This window comes from Leucopleurus acutus, assembly GCF_964270905.1.
Source record: "Leucopleurus acutus genome assembly, chromosome: 13".
In the NCBI taxonomy this organism is placed as follows: Eukaryota; Metazoa; Chordata; class Mammalia; order Artiodactyla; family Delphinidae; genus Leucopleurus; species Leucopleurus acutus.
In genome coordinates this window covers 72,244,609-72,263,523 of record NC_139155.1, presented here as the reverse complement: position 1 = coordinate 72,263,523, position 18,915 = coordinate 72,244,609, and the positions used below count along the sequence as shown (strand labels likewise).

The 18,915-nt window shown below is 44.2% G+C and overlaps 1 protein-coding gene across 2 annotated transcripts in view; it reads left to right on the top strand.

Moving 5' to 3' along the window:
* Nucleotides 1–18,915, top strand: part of CORO1C (coronin 1C) — an 83,901-nt gene that overhangs the window by 24,716 nt on the left and 40,270 nt on the right. For both annotated transcript variants that reach the window (XM_082852948.1, XM_082852949.1), the window contains exon 2: nucleotides 6,007–6,206. In XM_082852948.1, the coding sequence (XP_082709074.1) occupies nucleotides 6,012–6,206 (195 nt within the window). In that variant the 5' untranslated portion in view covers nucleotides 6,007–6,011. The remainder of the gene's footprint in view (nucleotides 1–6,006; nucleotides 6,207–18,915) is intronic.

Below are 18,915 nucleotides of genomic sequence, written 5' to 3'. Positions count from 1 at the left end.
TTGGTACCCTTGTCGAAATCGCTTGACCAAAGATGTATGAATTTATTTCTGCGCTTTCAGTTCTATTCCATTGGCCTATATGTCTGTCCTTGTTCTGATTTTGTCAGATTTCTGTGAGATGATCATGTGATTTTTGGTTTTTATCTGATTGATACATGTTACATTAATTGATTTTCAGATGTCACACCAACCTTGCATTGTGGGATAAGTCCCACTTGGTCATGGTGTATAATCCTTTTCATATGTTGCTAGATTTGGTCTGCTAGTATTTTGTTGGGGATTTTTGTGTCTATATTTATAAAAGATATTAGTCTAGTTTTCTTGTGATGTCTTTGTCTGATTTTGGTATCAGAGTAATACTGGCCTCATAAAATTTGTTTGGAAATTTGTTCCTGTCTATTCTTTGTAAAAATTGGTGAAGAACCGGTATTAATTCTTTAAATATTTGATAGACTTCAGCAGTGAAGCCATCTGGACCTGGGTTGTCAGATGTTGTTTTTAATTCTTATGATGGGTATCATCCCCTTCATTTTATAGATGAGGAAACGGAGGCTCGTAAAGGTTAGTGGCAGAGCTGGGATTTGAATCTGGATTACCTTATGTTAAGTACTAGGATGATAACAATAGCTGACATTTATTGTGTATTTAGTTATGTGTTTTTAACCAGACAGGGTACTTTAACGAAATCATCTCCTGCTATAGTCCCATTAGCAAGTGCTCATTTAATGATCACTTTAACTTTATATGTAATGTACCCATTTCCAGATAGAGAATCTGACACTTAAGGAGATTATGACTTTGCCCTACTGAACCACGGCCAGGAAGTAAATGGTACAGCTGTGCTTCTCACTCACAAGGTTGCCTGACTCTGGAGCCTGCCCTCTTAATTGCCTTTCTCTATTGTGCGCAGCAAAAGCAGCTGTGCCACATGTGGGCAGCTGAGCCCAGATCAGATTCGACCTTGGATGTGAATGGCCTGGCCCAGACAGCACAGCACTCCGGGAGCCCCGGCTTTTCTCACTCTCTCTGCTCTATAGCTAACTGTCCTCCATGGTTGTAGCAAAAGAACCTGTCTATCATTCTGACTTCGTGTAGTTAGATGAAAATTTGTGTAACATACGTCACTCTGTGTAATACAGAAATGACTTTTAAAGGTGTGTCAGCCAGCCGGCAGATTTGTGTGATGTCTTTCAGTGAAGACATTCAAAGCACTTTCCATATTTATGTTAATATTCATATTGTTGGTGAGATTAGATGGTATCTTGGCCTATTTGAGTGAAGAGGAAAGATTGTCTCCATTTTTCAGGTTGAAGGGCTTCCTCAAATGTCCGTTCACATTGATTAGTGGGCCCCAAAAAACTGACCCCAGTGCCTGTGTGGGTAGGGGGGCTGGGTGGGTGGTGGACCTCACAGAGGGTGGTGAGGGCTGACTTCCTGTGGGGCAGGGCGGGTGCTATCTCAGCCAGGCAGCCAGCCTTCTGGGAGCTTCCAGAACACAGAGCTGGAGGCTCCCCTGTACAGGACCAGGTCGTCTGTGTGGTACCTGCTGGTACCCGTGCTCACCTGTGCTGGTGTTGTTCTGTCCAGGGCCTGCCCTGTGGCTTCTGGGACGGGTGAGGGGTGGCCCCTGATGGTGCAGCACTCAGGAGCAGAGCTGGGTGTCTAGCTGCTCCTAATTAGGTTTTTGGTCAGTTTTCCCTGCAGCCCCTCTCCCACGTCTGTTTCCCTTCTGAGTGCTCGGCGGTTTCACAGTGGGCCTGGTGTCCTTCTGTGAGCCGCTCCTCCTGAGACCTCAGCTGAGTGGAGAACACTCACTTCTGTCAGTTACACTTGCCTGACAGCTTTCCTCTTCCACGGTTTTGTGGTCACATTTGCTCTCTTGTAGGCTCCTTTCCAGTGTCCTTTCGCTTTTCCTTTGGTGTTTATACCAGCTTTTATTCCTTTCCTGTCATTTTGTTAGGATTTCAGGAAGGAGTGGAGGTAAAATGCCATTTGTGTTTCTTTTGTAAATTACCTCTTCATGTACTTTGTGTAATTTCCTACTGGGATTTTCATGTTTGGAATCTATAAAAACTTTATATATGAAGGATATCAACTCTTTGGTATATGGTGTAATTCCCCCTTCTTCTTTGTTAACTTTACTTTTGAAACACTTGCTGGAAGGTAATGGCAGGGATTCCGGCTTCTGCTCACTTGTGCAGATGGTCGGGTAGGGAAATGGATCCTGAGACCAGCTGGCTGTACGTTGGCTTTTGTGTGGATGTGCTTTTCTTTTGGTTTTCACCACCTCATGGAAGCTGTCTTATCTCCTCCAGTTTGAGAAGTATTCATACTGTTTCACACATGGAGGACCCCGGCCAAGCGGAAGCAAGTCATTTGCCGTCTCCTCCACCAGGTGCTCTCAGCCTCTGGTCCTGGTGGTCAGCTGGGAAGGTCTGGCAGCAGCTGGGCTGAGGAACACGCCTGCTCACCAGCCTGCCAAGGCTTTGTCACCTCAGCCCAGGCACACGCCCTAGGCTTGGAGAGAGGCCGTTTCTGCACATGCCTTGAAAGGGTAGAAGGAGACTGGCAAAACTAACTTCTCTCCTTTTGTGCTTAGCAGTGGGCCCAGAGCCACGAGGAAGGGAATTCAAGGGGAGGAATTAGCAGCAGCCCCACATGTGTCCCATTTGGCATGAGTGGACAGGTGTTAGTTAGCCCTCCTGTCCTTGGGGATCAGGGGCACTTGTTTTCAGCTGAGCTGTGAAGGTTTGACTGTGTTCCATCTCCACTTGTGTTTTCTCGTGGCTCCTTCCTCCCTAGCCTGCGTGAACAGAATGTGCTGGCATTAGCAGACGGGAAAAGGACACTGTGGTGCAGCCCAGGAGACCTCAGGCAGGTGGGGCTGCTGATCCTAAAGCCTGAACGCTGTCAGTGCACGTGTCAGTTGGACAACCCAGTGGAAGTTGGGGTCCGAAATGACCCATGAGGAAGCCTGGGAATACCAGCTTGGTGTCACTTCCTGTCCCCTAGGCCCTCTGGTTTACTTGGGAAGTGGCTGTGGTGAGTGATCAGCTCTGACATCCTGGTTTCCGTTACGCTCCCTGAGTTTTTCTGTTCCTCTGTCTCACTGCCGCTGCCGGGATCACTACAGGCCTTTCTCAGGCCCAGTTCACCGTCACAGCCTCTTAGCCCATCCCCTTGCTTTTCGCTTCTTGCTGTCTTAAGAGGTCCAGTGTGCTAGCGTCAGACCACTTGTCATCCTCGTCTCTACTTTCCATTAAAATTTTTGCTACTCTTTTCCAAGACCTGGCTTTTGCCCCATGGTAGCAGTCAGACTTCTGGTAGCAGTCAGCACCAGGAGTTTGGTTCCGAGTTGCTCTGATTGTCCTGCCTGTGTTGGAAGCCTCTTGAAGGCAAGGGTGGTTTGCTTGTGCTGAATTCTCCACTGCATGTAGTTGGTCTTGTGGAAACACTCGTGAGCAGTCTCCGCTCTCAGACCAGAGTGCTGATGTCTGGAGAAAAAGCTGAAAAATGGAAAAATTGCCTTGGCAGACTGAGGAAAAAGCCACAATATCATAATTTGGGGGAGGAAGGATTCCTCAGTTTCAGATCTATCAGATAACTTCACTTTGGAGTTTCCTTATCTGTAAAAGGGGAGGGCGGGTTAGAGTGGATTGTCTTTCCATTCCCACCCAACTCTGAAAGGCTAATTTCCCTTCATTCTTTTTTTTTTTTTTTACATCTTTATTGGAGTATAATTGCTTTACAATGGTGTGTTAGTTTCTGCTTTATAACAAAGTGAATCAGTTATACATATACATATGTTCCCATATCTCTTCCCTCTTGCATCTCCCTCCCTCCCACTCTCCCCATCCCACCCCTCCAGGCGGTCACAAAGCACCGAGCTGATATCCCTGTGCTATGTGGCTGCTTCCCACTAGCTATCTACCCCAAGCTTGGCAGTGTATATATGTCCATGCCTCTCCCTCGCTTTGTCACAGCTCACCCCTCCCCCTCCCCATATCCTCAAGTCCGTTCTCCAGTAGGTCTGTGTCCTTATTCCTGTCTTACCCCTAGGTTCTTCATGACATTTTTTTCCCTTAAATTCCATATATATGTGTTAGCATACGGTATTTGTCTTTCTCCTTCTGCCTTACTTCACTCTGTATGACAGACTCTAGGTCTATCCACCTCATTACAAATAGCTCAATTTCATTTCTTTTTATGGCTGAGTAATATTCCATTGTATATATGTGCCACATCTTCTTTATCCATTCATCTGATGATGGGCACTTAGGTTGTCTCCATCTCCGGGCTATTGTAAATAGAGCTTCAGTGAACATTTTGGTACACTCTTTTTGAATTATGTTTTTCTCAGGGTATATGCCCAGTAGTGGGATTGCTGGGTCATATGGTAGTTCTATTTGTAGTTTTTTAAGGAACCTCCATACTGTTCTCCATAGTAGCTGTACCAATTCACATTCCCACCAGCAGTGCAGGAGTGTTCCCTTTTCTCCACACCCTCTCCAGCATTTATTGTTTGTAGATTTTTTGATGATGGCCATTCTGACTGGTGTGAGATGATATCTCATTGTAGTTTTGATTTGCATTTCTCTAATGATTAATGATGTTGAGCATTCTTTCATGTGTTTGTTGACAGTCTGTATGTCTTCTTTGGAGAAATGTCTATTTAGGTCTTCTGCCCATTTTTGGTTTGGGTTGTTTGTTTTTTTGTTATTGAGCTGCATGAGCTGCTTATAAATTTTGGAGATTAATCCTTCGTCAGTTGATTCATTTGCAAATATTTTCTCCCAGTCTGAGGGTTGTCTTTTGGTGGTGTTTATGGTTTCCTTTGCTGTGCAAAAGCTTTGAAGTTTCATTAGGTCCCATTTGTTTATTTTTGTTTTTATTTCCATTTCTCTAGGAGGTGGGTCAAAAAGGATCTTGCTGTGATTTATGTCATAGAGTGTTCTGCCTATGTTTTCCTCTAAGAGTTTGATAGTTTCTGGCCTTACATTTAGGTCTTTAATCCATTTTGAGCTTATTTTTGTGTATGGTGTTAGGGAGTGATCTAATCTCATACTTTTACATGTACCTGTCCAATTTTCCCAGCACCACTTATTGAAGAGGCTATCCTTTCTCCACTGTACATTCCTACCTCCTTTGTCAAAGATAAGGTGACCATATGTGCGTGGGTTTATCTCTGGGCTTTCTATCTTGTTCCATTGATCTATCTTTCTGTTTTTGTGCCAGTACCATACTGTCTTGATTACTGTAGCTTTGTAGTATAGTCTGAAGTCAGGGAGCCTGATTCCTCCAGCTCCGTTTTTCGTTCTCAAGATTGCTTTGGCTATTCGGGGTCTTTTGTGTTTCCATACAAATTGTGAAATTTTTTTGTTCTAGTTCTGTGAAAAATGCCAGTGGTAGTTTGATAGGGATTGCATTGAATCTGTAGATTGCTTTGGGTAGTACAGTCATTTTCACAATGTTGATTCTTCCAATCCAAGAACATGGTATATCTCTCCATCTATTTGTATCATCTTTAATTTCTTTCATCAGTGTCTTATAATTTTCTGCATACAGGTCTTTTGTCTCCTTAGGTAGGTTTATTCCTAGATATTTTATTCTTTTTGTTGCAATGGTAAATGGGAGTGTTTTCTTGATTTCACTTTCAGATTTTTCATCATTAGTGTATAGGAATGCCAGAGATTTCTGTGCATTAATTTTGTGTCCTGCTACTTCCCTTCATTCTTTACCTTGATCTTTCTCTTGAAATTAAAACTGTTGAGCTGTTTCTGGATCTTGAGTTAGGAATTTTTCATTTCTTTGTCATTCTTGCCCTGACACATTTTGCAGTTTTCTCTGGCTACGTGCTGCTAAAGGAAATTTGGATTTGCCATTTGGCTACATATTAGAAGAGCAGACAAAATGCCATACCATTCTGTTATTTTTCAGCTTTTCATTTGTAAAAGTAAAACTTTCACTCAGGGGCATGATTTTAATATACTTTTTGTTCTCCCACAGACACGATGAGGCGAGTGGTACGACAGAGCAAGTTTCGCCATGTATTTGGACAGGCGGTGAAAAATGACCAGTGTTACGATGATATCCGGGTTTCTCGAGTGACCTGGGATAGTTCCTTTTGTGCTGTCAATCCCAGATTCGTTGCCATAATCATAGAAGCGAGTGGGGGAGGAGCGTTCCTTGTACTCCCTTTGCACAAGGTAAGTCATCTGACTTTCCATCCTGTGAGACACCCTCCGGTAATCTCTGTTTAGTCTGTAATAGATTGATTTTGGAGATTGATAGTCACTAAGCATTGTGTGATTTCTAGGAACATTAGACTTGGATGTAATTGAGCTTAAGTTCCACACGCTTTACTAACCACATCAGTTTTTCTCTGACAGAGAATCATTAAACAGAATGGCAAATTCTGTTCCGGGTGTGCTCTCTGCGGATGAAAAAGATTCTTATAATGATGCTGTGAGCATGGACAGGCACAGGAATTTTATGATTTGGTTCATAATCGTCCACTTTTCATAAAAGTTTTTCCCAAAAGTGCAATTTTAGAAACAGTTATGTTTTTAAATGGGCAGAAATTGATAAGATTATAAGAGAATCTTTTTTGTGTGTGAGGTCATGAGGACTGAGACTTTTTGGTTTTGCTTTGTTTTTGGTTTTGAATGGTAAATGGGTTGAGGGCTCAAGAAAATGTCTGCAAACAATGCAGATTTCAAGTCTGGACAGTAGTAGGTTTCAGCATAGGATCTAAACAGCGTTAACAAGCGGTGGAAATAAAGGCTCTGTATTGAAAGTGGTTCTGTGTGAGTTTGAACCCGCTGGGCTTCCTAGTTCTCCCTTCTTCTGACTTTATCCTTCCAGAGAGCCCTCTCCAGTATAGGGGAGAAGATAGGAGATTTGTAATTTTCTGCCTGTTCTTGAAAATTGTAGATGAAAGTCTGTACTAGCTTTAACAGGAAATCCCAGAATTGCAAATAATGGGGGGTGGGAAACACCGTGGAGAGCTTGGAAAGAGTCATTTTCTGATTAGCTTTTAGGAGGAAAATAAGTTTGGTGAGTCCTGAGCCCTAATGATAAGGATGCAGATGTTGGGTCATGTTACAGCTGTTTCCACTCTGCTGGGAACAGTGGGTCTCCCTGAGTCTGAGCCATGCCTAGTAGAGGCATGTCTCATCATAATGGACCATGTGATTCTGAAAGTGGTTACAGTAACATGAGTTTCTGTCAAAGTATTGTATTTTGGTGTTTTTTCCTTAGGAAAACTCTTGCTGGGAAAACTTCCAATTCTCTTGTACTTTTCATTCTCTCAGATGCTCATGACTAACTTGTTTTATTTTAACATCTGATTTGTATCTCAGTGGCTGGATTGATGTGATATTACACAATAGAACCATCTCACTACAGAGGAGATGGATGCCTTTGGGGAAAAAATCTGACATATGTTTCCAAACGTACTTTCTTATTGGCGAAGTTGTTAATCATGTTTTGAAGGAGAATCTTTTCATTAAATTGAAATTAAATTTTCTACTCAGATACTTTTGCTTTTGTGGAGGAGATTGTTGTTTCAGTGATGAACAATACATTACACTATTGTAGCTGTACTTACCTGATTTGGGAGTGGGGGTTGGAGTTTAATGCCAGTCGCGTTTGATCTCCACGACTTTCTAGTCGATTTGTTCACCAAGAGCAAGGAGCATTTGGAAACTTGACTTTTCAGTTGTGGGTCTTATGGCAGCCAGCTGAGAAGACACCTCAGCTTGTCAAGCAAGGTCAGGCACTGAAGTACCATGATCTCTTTTGAGTTCAAGAGGGATAAATTTACGACTTTTTGCTTCAAAGAAGGAGAATAAGCCAATTAAGAAGCCCCAAATAAACTTTTGAACGGCTAATCTTCCTCCAAGTTCAGACAGTTCTCTTCAAGTCCCACATTCACAAAAGGCTCTGTGAGTCCACCTTTGCTTTCACAAACACATGCTTTAGAGTTACATTTATACTGTTTAAGGGGGCCCTGTGTGCAGGTCCTAAGCTAACTGGATCTTATGCTTTGGTTTTCAGTTGCATTAAGTGACCAATACCTAATAAATAGGTTTTATTATTTTGTTCTTCAACCAGCTGTTTAGGAATTGGGACAGAATAAGTTGCTTCAGAAATTATCATGTTTGAACGAAACATTGGTTTTTGGAGGAGCCTCGAGGGTCTGTCTTTTTCCCAGGCTTATAATACATTCTGTGTGGCTCTACTCCTTAAATATTAATTTGTGTTGGAAGAGGTGACATTGGCATAAACTAAGCACAGTGACACCCATTGGAAATAAGGTCAATACTTGGGGTTATCGACTTTTATAATCGACAGGTTCACACGTACTCTGGGATTTTTGTGTATTAAAGTGTGTGTATTGAGCCTTTAGGGTCAGTGTGGCATCGAGGAAGGAACATGGGTCTGGAGCCAGGGGTTCAATCCTGTCTTGGTCACCGACTTGTGGTGAGACATGGATATGTCACTCTGTCCTTATGCTCTCCCATATCTCTACCTGTAACGTGAGGTGCTCTATATAAAAGTGATTTTCTAAATGGTTCTGAAGAACTTAGGGGCAGGATAAAGATACAGACGTAGAGAATGGACTTGAGGACACGGGGAGGGGGAAGGGTAAGCTGGGACAAAGTGAGAGAGTGGCATGGACTTATATATACTACCAGATGTAAAATAGATAGCTAGTGGGAAGCAGCCGCATAGCACAGGGAGATCAGCTCAGTGCTTTGTGTCCACCTAGAGGGATGGGATAGGGAGGGTGGGAGGGAGACGCAAGAGGGCGGGGATATGGGGATATATGTATATGTATAGCTGATTCACTTTGTTATACAGCAGAAACTAACACACCATTGTAAAGCAATTATACTCCAATAAAGATGTTAAAAAAAAAAAAAAGTGGTTTGCTACCCAAAATTCAGCAAAGGAAACACTGTTGTTCCTTTTCTTTCCCTCCTTAGTGTCAACACGTAACTTTGGGAAGTAGATGCCTTTTTACTCGTGGCTGCTTTTCCTCCAAGGGCAAGGCTGAGCCCAGCAAAGAAAAGTGGTCTGTGGCTCCTGTAGACAGTTCTGTGTCTTGGGAGCTCTTAGAAGGATCCGCTGTGATGGCGGGGCCTAGCCCGGAGCCCCGAAGTGTCAGGTGACACCCACCTTTCTTTTCTTCCCAAGACCCTGTCCCTTGACTACTTACTACCTAGGCTTTTAGAAAATAGAACTATGCTCCACGTTGTCAGAAAACTTGCATTTCTGCCTGCGTTAAAGGGCTGATTGCCCTCTGGATATCTATTTCCTTATAATTTTAGTATAATAATGAAGATTTGAATACGGATCGTAAGTTTTACATTTTTACAGATATTTCGTTGTTCATATAGTACGAGGTCTTCACTGTTCTTTGACTATGCACGTGTAGTTTGCTTGTCTATAGACTGAGTGTCTGCTGGGTGCCATCTTTGCTCTCCAGGAGCACTGCATCTGCTTTTCATTGTGGTCAGTTTCCTGACCACCCCCCGGCCCCCAGGAGATTGCTGGTACTGCGGTGTTTGTCTCACCTTTAGAAGTGCAACCTTGAAGGACGAAAACATTGGGGACCTGAGTACATGGTGAACCCACTGATCCTAGTACAGGACTCTGCCCTGGAAAAGAGATCCTACAACTTCAGTGTCTTGGCAACTTTGAAATAGTTTTACAATGAGGTGCTGCTTTTGTTTAAAGGCAAAGAAAAACCAAATTCCCACATATAATAAGAAGTGATGCTTGAAATGAAGATTGTGGGAAATGATGCTCTGGGTGTGTATTGGGCTCCTGTACGTGTTGATGGCAGTCTAGGATTTCTCTAAACATGAACTTAAGGAGGTGGGTATGGTTTTTAATCACTATCTCAAGAGACTTCTGGCAGTGTGTATGTGTGTGTGAGTGTGTATGTGTGTGTGTGTGTCTGTCTGTCTGTCTGTCTGTGTCCCCCCGCTGCTTTTTTTTTTCCTGGTTACAGTCAGCCAGGTTGGTTTTAGTGATGCTTTGGGGGCTTTCTGTCCATGTTAATATTGAATATGTGTGTACTGATCTTAAGATGTATTGTGACTCTTTCTGAAAGGCTCCCATTTTAAAACATGGCCTTCCATGAATTCTTCTTCAAAGTTAGTTAGCGTCAGCAGTAAGTAGGACTTATTGCAACCTCATGAGGCTTATGATTAGATTCCAGGAGAATCATGGTCTCTGTCTTCCAGGACTTAAAATTAAAAATGGAGAGAGTGGTAGAGACAAATACATTGACACATACGCAACAAGAGGTAAGCTTAGGAATGCATATATGTTTATTTAAGTGTATGGTTTATGAGGTTTTTGTTCGAAAGGTTTTATTAGAGAAAGTAGGATTTTAAGAGATCACTGCTGGGGGAATACGGAAAGTGCTCAGCCCTGAGGTGGGGCGATTTAGATTAGCACACATGATTCAGGGTTTCTTTTGTCATGCTTCCCTCAAGCTGTGGCATGCTGTTCAGTCATGACTTCTCAAGGTGTGGCTTAGTACATTTTCTTATTCTTTGGTCTTTCATAGGATGAATAATATCAGTCTTGTTGAACAGAAGTTGGCTTTGTGGTTTTGGCCGTTGCGTTCTCCCCACAACTACACAAGCTGCCTTGTCAGGAGCACACAGGTTCCAGCCCCCTGTGCACTACCACGTGGGCACGAAGGGCGCGAACGAGCCTCTCCTTGTGCAGGAGCCACGCTCGTGATGTGAGACCAAGGCATTCCCATCCGTGTTGTGAGCCACGGTGGCTCCTACAAACAGCAATGTTAGATGTGTGTGGGCACAGGCGTGCACATACACACTAAAACTTCAGATCACAGTGAACCTGGAGCAAGGGTTGAGGGAGTTGGTTAGAATTCTATGCTCTTGATGTCTTGACATCCTCTTGGAGGGAGGATGCAAATTGGAGGGCTCCTGTCTTCCCTAATCGCTTTCTCCCTTCCTCCCTTGACTGTTCTTACTTTGGAGGATTGGAGTGATGGCTAATTTCATCTTCCCAGTAATTGCCTAGGAGAGCAGCTCTGCTCTGGGCCATGATGGGATGGGTGTGGCCAAGTCTTTGTCAGCCTTTTGGGTCACTGTCTCCTCTCTCTTCTTGCTCCTCTGGTGTAGCTGTGAGGTGCCTTCTTATACACAGTTATGTTTCTCCCATATATTTTAAGAACTGTGTGTGGGAATATTTGGGATCTTGCTTTATTTATGTCTGTGAACTATCTTTTCAACTCATTTTGTAGTCTTTCTCAACTAGAGTTTTGTGAAAGAATTCAGCCCCTACAGAAAATCATTTCAGTGAATATTTTCTTAGTTTTCTCAAGAAAGGGACATAGCTAAGCCTTATAGATGGATAGGAGAGAAATTAATCCATTACATAAAGTAGCTGCCTTAGGGCATTAGGACTTAATTCCTTCACAGAACCCAGGTTGACAAGGGCTGCTTTAGAGTATTTTTCTGTCATATTTATTGAAGAAGAAATTTATTGAGGAAGAAATCTTGATTCATTTCAGTCAGTATTCTAAGTGCTCCTTCTTAATGTTTAGTATCCAACTCAAATTTTATCTCCAATTTGCTGAGACAGTGGAAATCATCCTCTGGGATTCCTTAGCTGCTTGTCTCATGCCACTAGTACCACAGGCTGCATTATCACATTGTAATGTAATTATTTTCTTAGCCACATAACAGATAACGGGAGGGTGGTTGGAATTATATGCTCTTGATCTCTTGACCTTTGCTTGGATGGAGGATACAAAATGGATGGGTGTATGGTAGGGTTCTCCAGCATCTCACCTTACTCTCTTGTGGTAGCAGCCTCCAAGATGGGCTCCAATGGTTCTTGCCTCCTTGTGTCTTGCCGTTGTGTGGTTCCCTCCCACATTAAATAGGGCTGACCTGTGTAGCCACTAGGATATGGAAGAGTTGATGGAGTGTGACTTCTGAGACTCGGTCATAAAAGCATATTGGCTTCTTTATTTCTTTTGGAGCTTTCATGCTGTAAGGACACTCAAGCAGCTCTGTGGAGAGGTCCATAGGACCGCCCGCCAATAGCCAGCACTGACTTACCAACCACGTGAGTGTGTCATCTTGAAGGTGGATCCTGCAAACCTAGCTGACACCTTGACTCAGGAGAACCCTCAGCCAGAACCACCCAGATAAGCTGCTTTTGAACTCCTGACCCACAGAAACTGTGTGAGATGAGAAATGCTTATTGTTTTAAGTAGCTAAATCTTAGGGTAACTCATTAAGCAGCAGTGATAACTAAAACATGTACAGTTGACCCTTGAAAAACCTGCCACGGGGGTTAGGGGTACAGACCCCTTGGCAGTTGAAAATCTATATATAAGTTTACAGTTGGCCCTCTGTATCCATGGTTCTGCATCTGTGGATTCAACCAACCATGGATCTTGTAGTACGTATTTTTTGGAAAAAATTTGCATATAAGTGGACCTGCATAGTTTAAACCTGTGTTTAAAGGGTCAGCTGTATTGTCAGGATGTGGCACTTGACTCAATAATGTTAAGTCACACAATGCACAAATAAATGAGTAATTCAAAGCGGCCTAAAAGGCCTTTGGATAATTTTAAACACTCTTTCCACCTCTACTTTTTTTTTTTTTTTTTTTTTGCGGTACGCGGGCCTCTCACTGTTGTGGCCTCTCCCGCCGCGGAGCACAGGCTCCGGACGCGCAGACTCAGCGGCCATGGCTCACGGACCCAGCCGCTCCGCGGCATGTGGGATCTTCCCAGACCGGGGCACGAACCCGTGTGCCCTGAATTGGCAGGCGGACTCTCAACCACTGCGCCACCGGGGAAGCCCTCCACCTCTACTTTTAAAAAAAAATCTGTATAGATAGATACATACATATAGATATACAGCATTCTATAATAAATCTTAAATGAATAATTGAGGGATTCTGTAGTAGTAATATCAGAAATATTACCAAAGCTCTATGAAGAGCAAATTGTTGTTTAAGCTTAAGTGAAATCTAAAACAGTACTTTAAAAAAATTACATTAATTCATTCACATACTTATTTCTCAGACATTTGAGCACCTGCTCTGTGCCAGGACCTGTTTCGAATCTTGCTCTTAAAAAAGATTTGCTAACAGTTGACCTCGATCTCTCCAATGGGGAGGTTTGTCTGTGTCTAAAGGGCTCTGACACAGCGATGGGAGATGAGTTCTAAATTAGGCTCAAGGAAGATGTCACAGAGAAGGTTCTTTTGGAAGTTGGGTTTCTCCTGAGTGTAGGAGCCAGGGATGAAACAGAAGAGGAGCCCAACCAACTCACTAAACTGATGTGTTAGAAGAGGGGCTCTGTTCCCAGGAGGGCGAAGAACGGGGAGGGGGGCCCACATTCCTTCTTTCTGCGTTGGGATGGCCTTTTCTCGTATTGGAGAAATGGAATGCTTGATTGGAGGGGGATTGGGAGGAGCTGTAGGACAGCTTTTTGGTAGAAAAATTACACACTTCTTGGCTCTTTTTTTCCTTCACTTCCAGTGTAAATAGTACAAAACTAGTGTTTTCCTTCACTGTTATATGGAGAAGAACCAGGGTAAGCACTGGATCTACGTGGCATCTTTCCATTGTTGCAGCTTCAGGAAAAGGCAGTGACTTCATGTTATCTTCATAAAAATAAGGCTCCAGAGTGACATCAGAATGTGCTTGGAGGGCCCCCTGCATATATGATGTCTTAGTTTTTGCACACGGTGGGGTTGCTGTCACACCTCTGTTCTACAGTTGCAGAAATTGAAACTCAGGCTGAGTGACTGCCTGGAGCTGTGGGGTCTTCCGTGGATTAGAACCTAGGTCTCTGAATCTTTATTTGGTTTGTACATGTATATATATATATATATTTGTTTGTTTGTTTGTTTGTTTTGTTTTGTTTTGTTTTTTTGAGGTACGCGGACCTCTCACTGTTGTGGCCTCTCCCGTTGCGGAGCGCAGGCTCCGGACACGCAGGCTCAGCGGCCATGGCTCACGGGCCCAGCCGCTCCGCGGCACGTGGGATCTTCCCAGACCGGGGCACGAACCCGTGTTCCCTGCACTGGCAGGCGGACTCTCAACCACTGCGCCACCAGGGAAGTCCTGTACATGTATATTTTTGATTAACATTTTTTTCCCACTGAGTGTGAAAGATTTTTTAATAGAAACCGTGGTCTAATTGACACTTAATCCTTTGCATTCTTTCTCTGGGATTAGAAGACTTAATAACAAAAACACTAGCCTGTCAGGGCTCTGATTCTGGCAGCTCGGAGAATTGTCTCAAGGTTTGGAAAGTGCTTGGTCTCTACCATGCCTTGCGAGTAGACAGTGGCAGTGATGGAGTCACAGCAGCTCACATCATTGAGGGCTTCCTTTAAGTGCCAGGCACCGTGCTGATAAGTGCCTTCTTTCATGGACTAGTTCAAAAGAAATGGCAGTCTCCCGATGGTGCTTTTCTCTGTGACCCCCAGTTACTGCCAGCACCTGCTGGATTTGCATTGGCTGCGCCTCCCCCTTACTGTACGCTGCTGACAGGCAATTTCCATTCCCACAAATAGCGGTGCCCCATTTTGGACAAGGGTGGCGATGCTAGTAGCCCTTTGTACAGATGTGGACATCTGGCACAGGGTAGCTTTGGTGTGATGGGCAGGGGCTTTTATTCAGTGCCAGTGTCCTGATGTGTCCTGGGATGCCCATTCACCGCTTCCTGAAATAGATGCTGTCTGTCTGCTACCCTGAGCACCTTAACTGTCAATTGTGTGGGCTGTGAAAGGCTGGGAGGCAGGGCAGGGCCAGCAGTGGAGGATGCGGGGTGGAGGGCACCAGGTGCAGAACAATGACTTCCAAATTACTTCCGAGCTGCCAGCCCCACGAGCATTGCACGGCCTCATTACCACATGAAGTGCCACAGAAGGACCTTTTCATCTGCTCCCAGTGACTGTTTTCCACAGTCTTGTTGGGTGGGGGGGGGATGGGAGGGGGACACCCTACTCACCCCCAGTTAACAATGGAGCACAAAGTCCTGGCAGAAGGAATCTGACCATGTACCCTGGGGCTATTTTTGATTACAGTGAGTGGCTGTGACTCAGAGTGTGCCCTGGCAGATGACGGCTCCCCCCCCCCCTTCCTCCTACCCCCTCCCCTGGAGATGAGCAAGCAGCCTGTCCTTTGTGCGTTTCCTTGGCCGGCCTCTCACGCTGCTGCAGTTCACTGATATGTCCACAGCAGCCGGCCTGCAGGCCTGACAGGGCTCTGACAGTGGTTTTTACCATATATGGCCATCAGAGCGCTGGGGCTGTCAGCCGGCCAGGATCATTTCCTTCCTTTGCTTTGATTGGCTGCCTGGCTCGGAGAATGGTGGGATCTGGGAGTGTGTGGTGAGGGGAAGCCACTGAGTCAAGTGCAAAGAACATTTAACTCTTTCCTGGTTTTCTGGAGCGTGAGTCTGGGCTGAGCACATGGGCAAGTGCTGCTGCCAGAAGCCGCCTTGTATAAACGTGATGATGACCCAAGTCAGGGAAGCAGCGAAGAGCAGGTTTCTGAATACTGATTACTCTACTAAAATAGACTCCAGGTGCAATGGACAGATTTCTGCTGTCCCCGTTTGTCCAGAAGCCTCTTTATAACCATATGTAGTAAACGTTCTGCTCTCACCAAGTTGAATTCCATGCTAGTTGGGGGTGGGACCTGAGCTGAGTCCAGGGAAGGCTGAGCCTGGAGGGCAAGTGATGAGCACAGCACGTGTTGGCTTTCTCAGAGGAACGGGGACTTGGGTTTCCTTTCTGGCTGAGCTTTAAGTCGGGAGTAAATGATACAGGCTACTGAATTGGGTCTCTGCTCCAGTCCTCCTGCTGTTTACAACCACTGCAAGATGTGAGCTGCCTCGGCCATGCAGCCCAAGGCATTTGCCTAAAGAAAAAGAAAAAAGAGAGCTGTGATATTTTTCTGTTTTTCATCCCCTCTTCAAGAAGGGTGGGTTTTTGTTCTGAGGCTTGTGGGTAAACCAGTGCAGAGCTGGGATTGGAAGGGGTAGCTCTGGGGCTTTTCCTCATTCACCAAGGGTCCCATGGGAGGAATCTCCAGTGTCATTGGAGATGACACTCAGTACCAAGGGTTAGGCAACAAGTTACTCTCCTTTCTGCTTGGATATTAAATGCTTTGTTTTAATTTCCTATATTTACACTTAGTTCGATAGTTCTTTTGCTTTCCAGTTTTTCCTTTCGAGCTGAATTGTATTTTGACTAGGTTCTACCTCATCTTGGGCTCCTAGTTTTTCTTTGTTCTCAGACCAGAGGGATCGTATGGAATTACTTGTCTGCATTGATGAGGATTTTGCTTTATAAATTTTCTGCTAAGTCAGGAAGTTAAGAAATAGAGCTTCTCCATTTGCTGTTGTGTATTTAGGTGTGGTTGAGTAAGGAAATGCCAACTCTTCCACCTTTTTGCTTTGTGATAATAAAATATCCATAGTTTTATAGTAACTGCCCTCAAGTTCTTAATGGACTTTTAAAATGGTCTGTTCACTATTCAACGCAGTTTTTAAAGAGGACCTGTGATGCCAAAATGGTTTGCTTGGCATTTTCACTTGTGCCCGTAGAGACTGTTCCTTTTCACTCACAGGCAGGGGAGGGCTCTCAGCACCATGCTGCCTCTCCCTGGCAGCTGTGGCGGCTGGCTTACTTTCCAGGACCCGGTAACCCAATCTCTATGTGCTATTCCAGAGCACCTCCTCTCACCCTCAGGGTTGGCGTTTCTGGTTCCCTTAAAGTAAAACCTCCCCAGAATGTTTTATTCCTGGGCCACGAGCTGTCACTCTTGGTGACCAGCCTGTCAGCAGGCCCTGTATTGTGTGCATCGGTCTTCCTGGTAAGCTGCAGGGGTCCCTGTCTTGCTCTTCTGGCCAGTCTCTCCCCTGTGCCACGACCACTGTCACTGTAGCTCCTCCCTGTGAGGGAGCAGGGCCTGAAGAGATTGCAGTGGAACATGTATCCACATAAATAATACTGTTCCAAGAAAAAGGAAGTTGAAAAAAAAGGAAAACCCACTTCAATAGATATCCTTTTTTGACTCCTTTGAACTCTGCACAATATGAATGGAGGCCTTATGCCCAGGCTGCAAACTTTTCCTTTGCTTCCGAGCACATGTTTGACTTAACCGTTCTCCTTGTGGAGGGTTCAAGAATTCTCAGGGTATTACTCCAAGGCCAGTAATGAGGTATTATCTCTGCCTTTGAAAAGATCTTTTAATGTATGGACAATATGATAAAGTTACTGAACTTTGGACACATCAAGTGATTTTGATGAGCATTTTTTCCTAAAATGAAAACCTGTATGAATATAAAGTAGGGAATGAACAGTTTGAAAATCTCTGTTCCTTGAGTCAGGGTGGGGGGTGGAGTGGGGCCTGTTTGGGCCTTACATCTGAGGGTGGTGTAACCAGTTTGGATAAATAATAAGCTCAGATTATAGTAATGGATTATAAAGTGGCTGGATTATAAGAAGAATGCAGATGAGAAGTTTGGAGGGAGGTCCTGGGAGGGAGCTTCCTGCTCTGGACTAGCTGAGGGAGATGGCCTAGGAAGCGGTCACAACCCACCGCCCCAGACCAGCTTGCGTTTCTAGAACTGAATCCAGAGTGTAAACTAGAAGGACATTGTATGTCGAATACCCTGAGCATCTGAAAGGGGAATATTTGATTTGAGTGATAAAAGTAATGGGTGTCACTTTTTGGCACCATAGGAGTTTTTTTTTTTAACTTTGTGGAAATGTATGTTAGTTGTGAGAAAGAGTAAGCCTGCTGGGTAAAGTGTTATGTGGCTTTAACCAATGTTACTTTTGGAAGGAACCAGTAATTATTAGATTGAGCCTCGTTGGCACCAGTTTGGTAGTATCTTCAGTCTAATATTGAGTGAGCTAATGTGTGGATCGAAAACGATTACCATGTGAGGGGTCTGTCTTACACTAAGAAACAGTCATTCTGAATGATTAATGCAAAGGTCATATGGGAAGCATCCCAATGTTGTATTTTGAGACTTTGGGAGGGTGAAAATGTCTGCACCTGTAAAATACGCCATTAGCTTCCTTGAAAATACATCCTAGGGTGGAACTCCTTTATAGAAACATCTATGAGAAGATTTCTGTACGTGTCTGTTTGTATATATTAGAATTCTTTTGATTGAACGGTAGTGTCTTCGGCGTGTGGGATGAGTGCACTTCCTAAATATGGATGCCTTTTTGAAAGGAGATATGACAAATAAGTAAGATAGGACCTCCCTGGTGGTGCAGTGGTTAAGAATTTGCCTGCCAACGCAGGGGACACGGGTTCGAGCCCTGGTCTGGGAAGATCTCACATGCTGCAGAGCAACTAAGCCCATGTGCCACAACTACTGAGCCTGTGCTCTAGAACCCGCAGGCTACAACTACTGAGCCCACACGCCGCAACTACTGGAGCTGTGTGCCTAGAGCCTGTGCTCGGCAACCAGAGAAGCCACTGCAATGAGAAGGCTGCGCACTGCAACGAAGAGTAGCCCCCGCTCGCTGCAACTAGAGAAAGCCTGTGTGCAGGAGTGAAGACCCAACACAGCCAAAAATAAATAAGTAAAATAAAATTACTAAAAAAAAAAATAAGGTACACTATTTGATATAAATGGAAGCAGTTGTGGTTTCCTATTCAAACTAATGGGAAATACCTTTACAACTAGAAGTATCGTTTCATAAGAGTTACATTGAATTTTGTATGCCTAAGGAGGAAATGTTTTTGCCAACTTATTTAAAATTATAAACATTCCTTCTTAGAGCAGTTTTACAAAGATATGTATTTACTGATGCTTCAATTTTGATTTTTCACCCCTCCCCCCCCCAGAAAGAAAGAAAGCGAGCC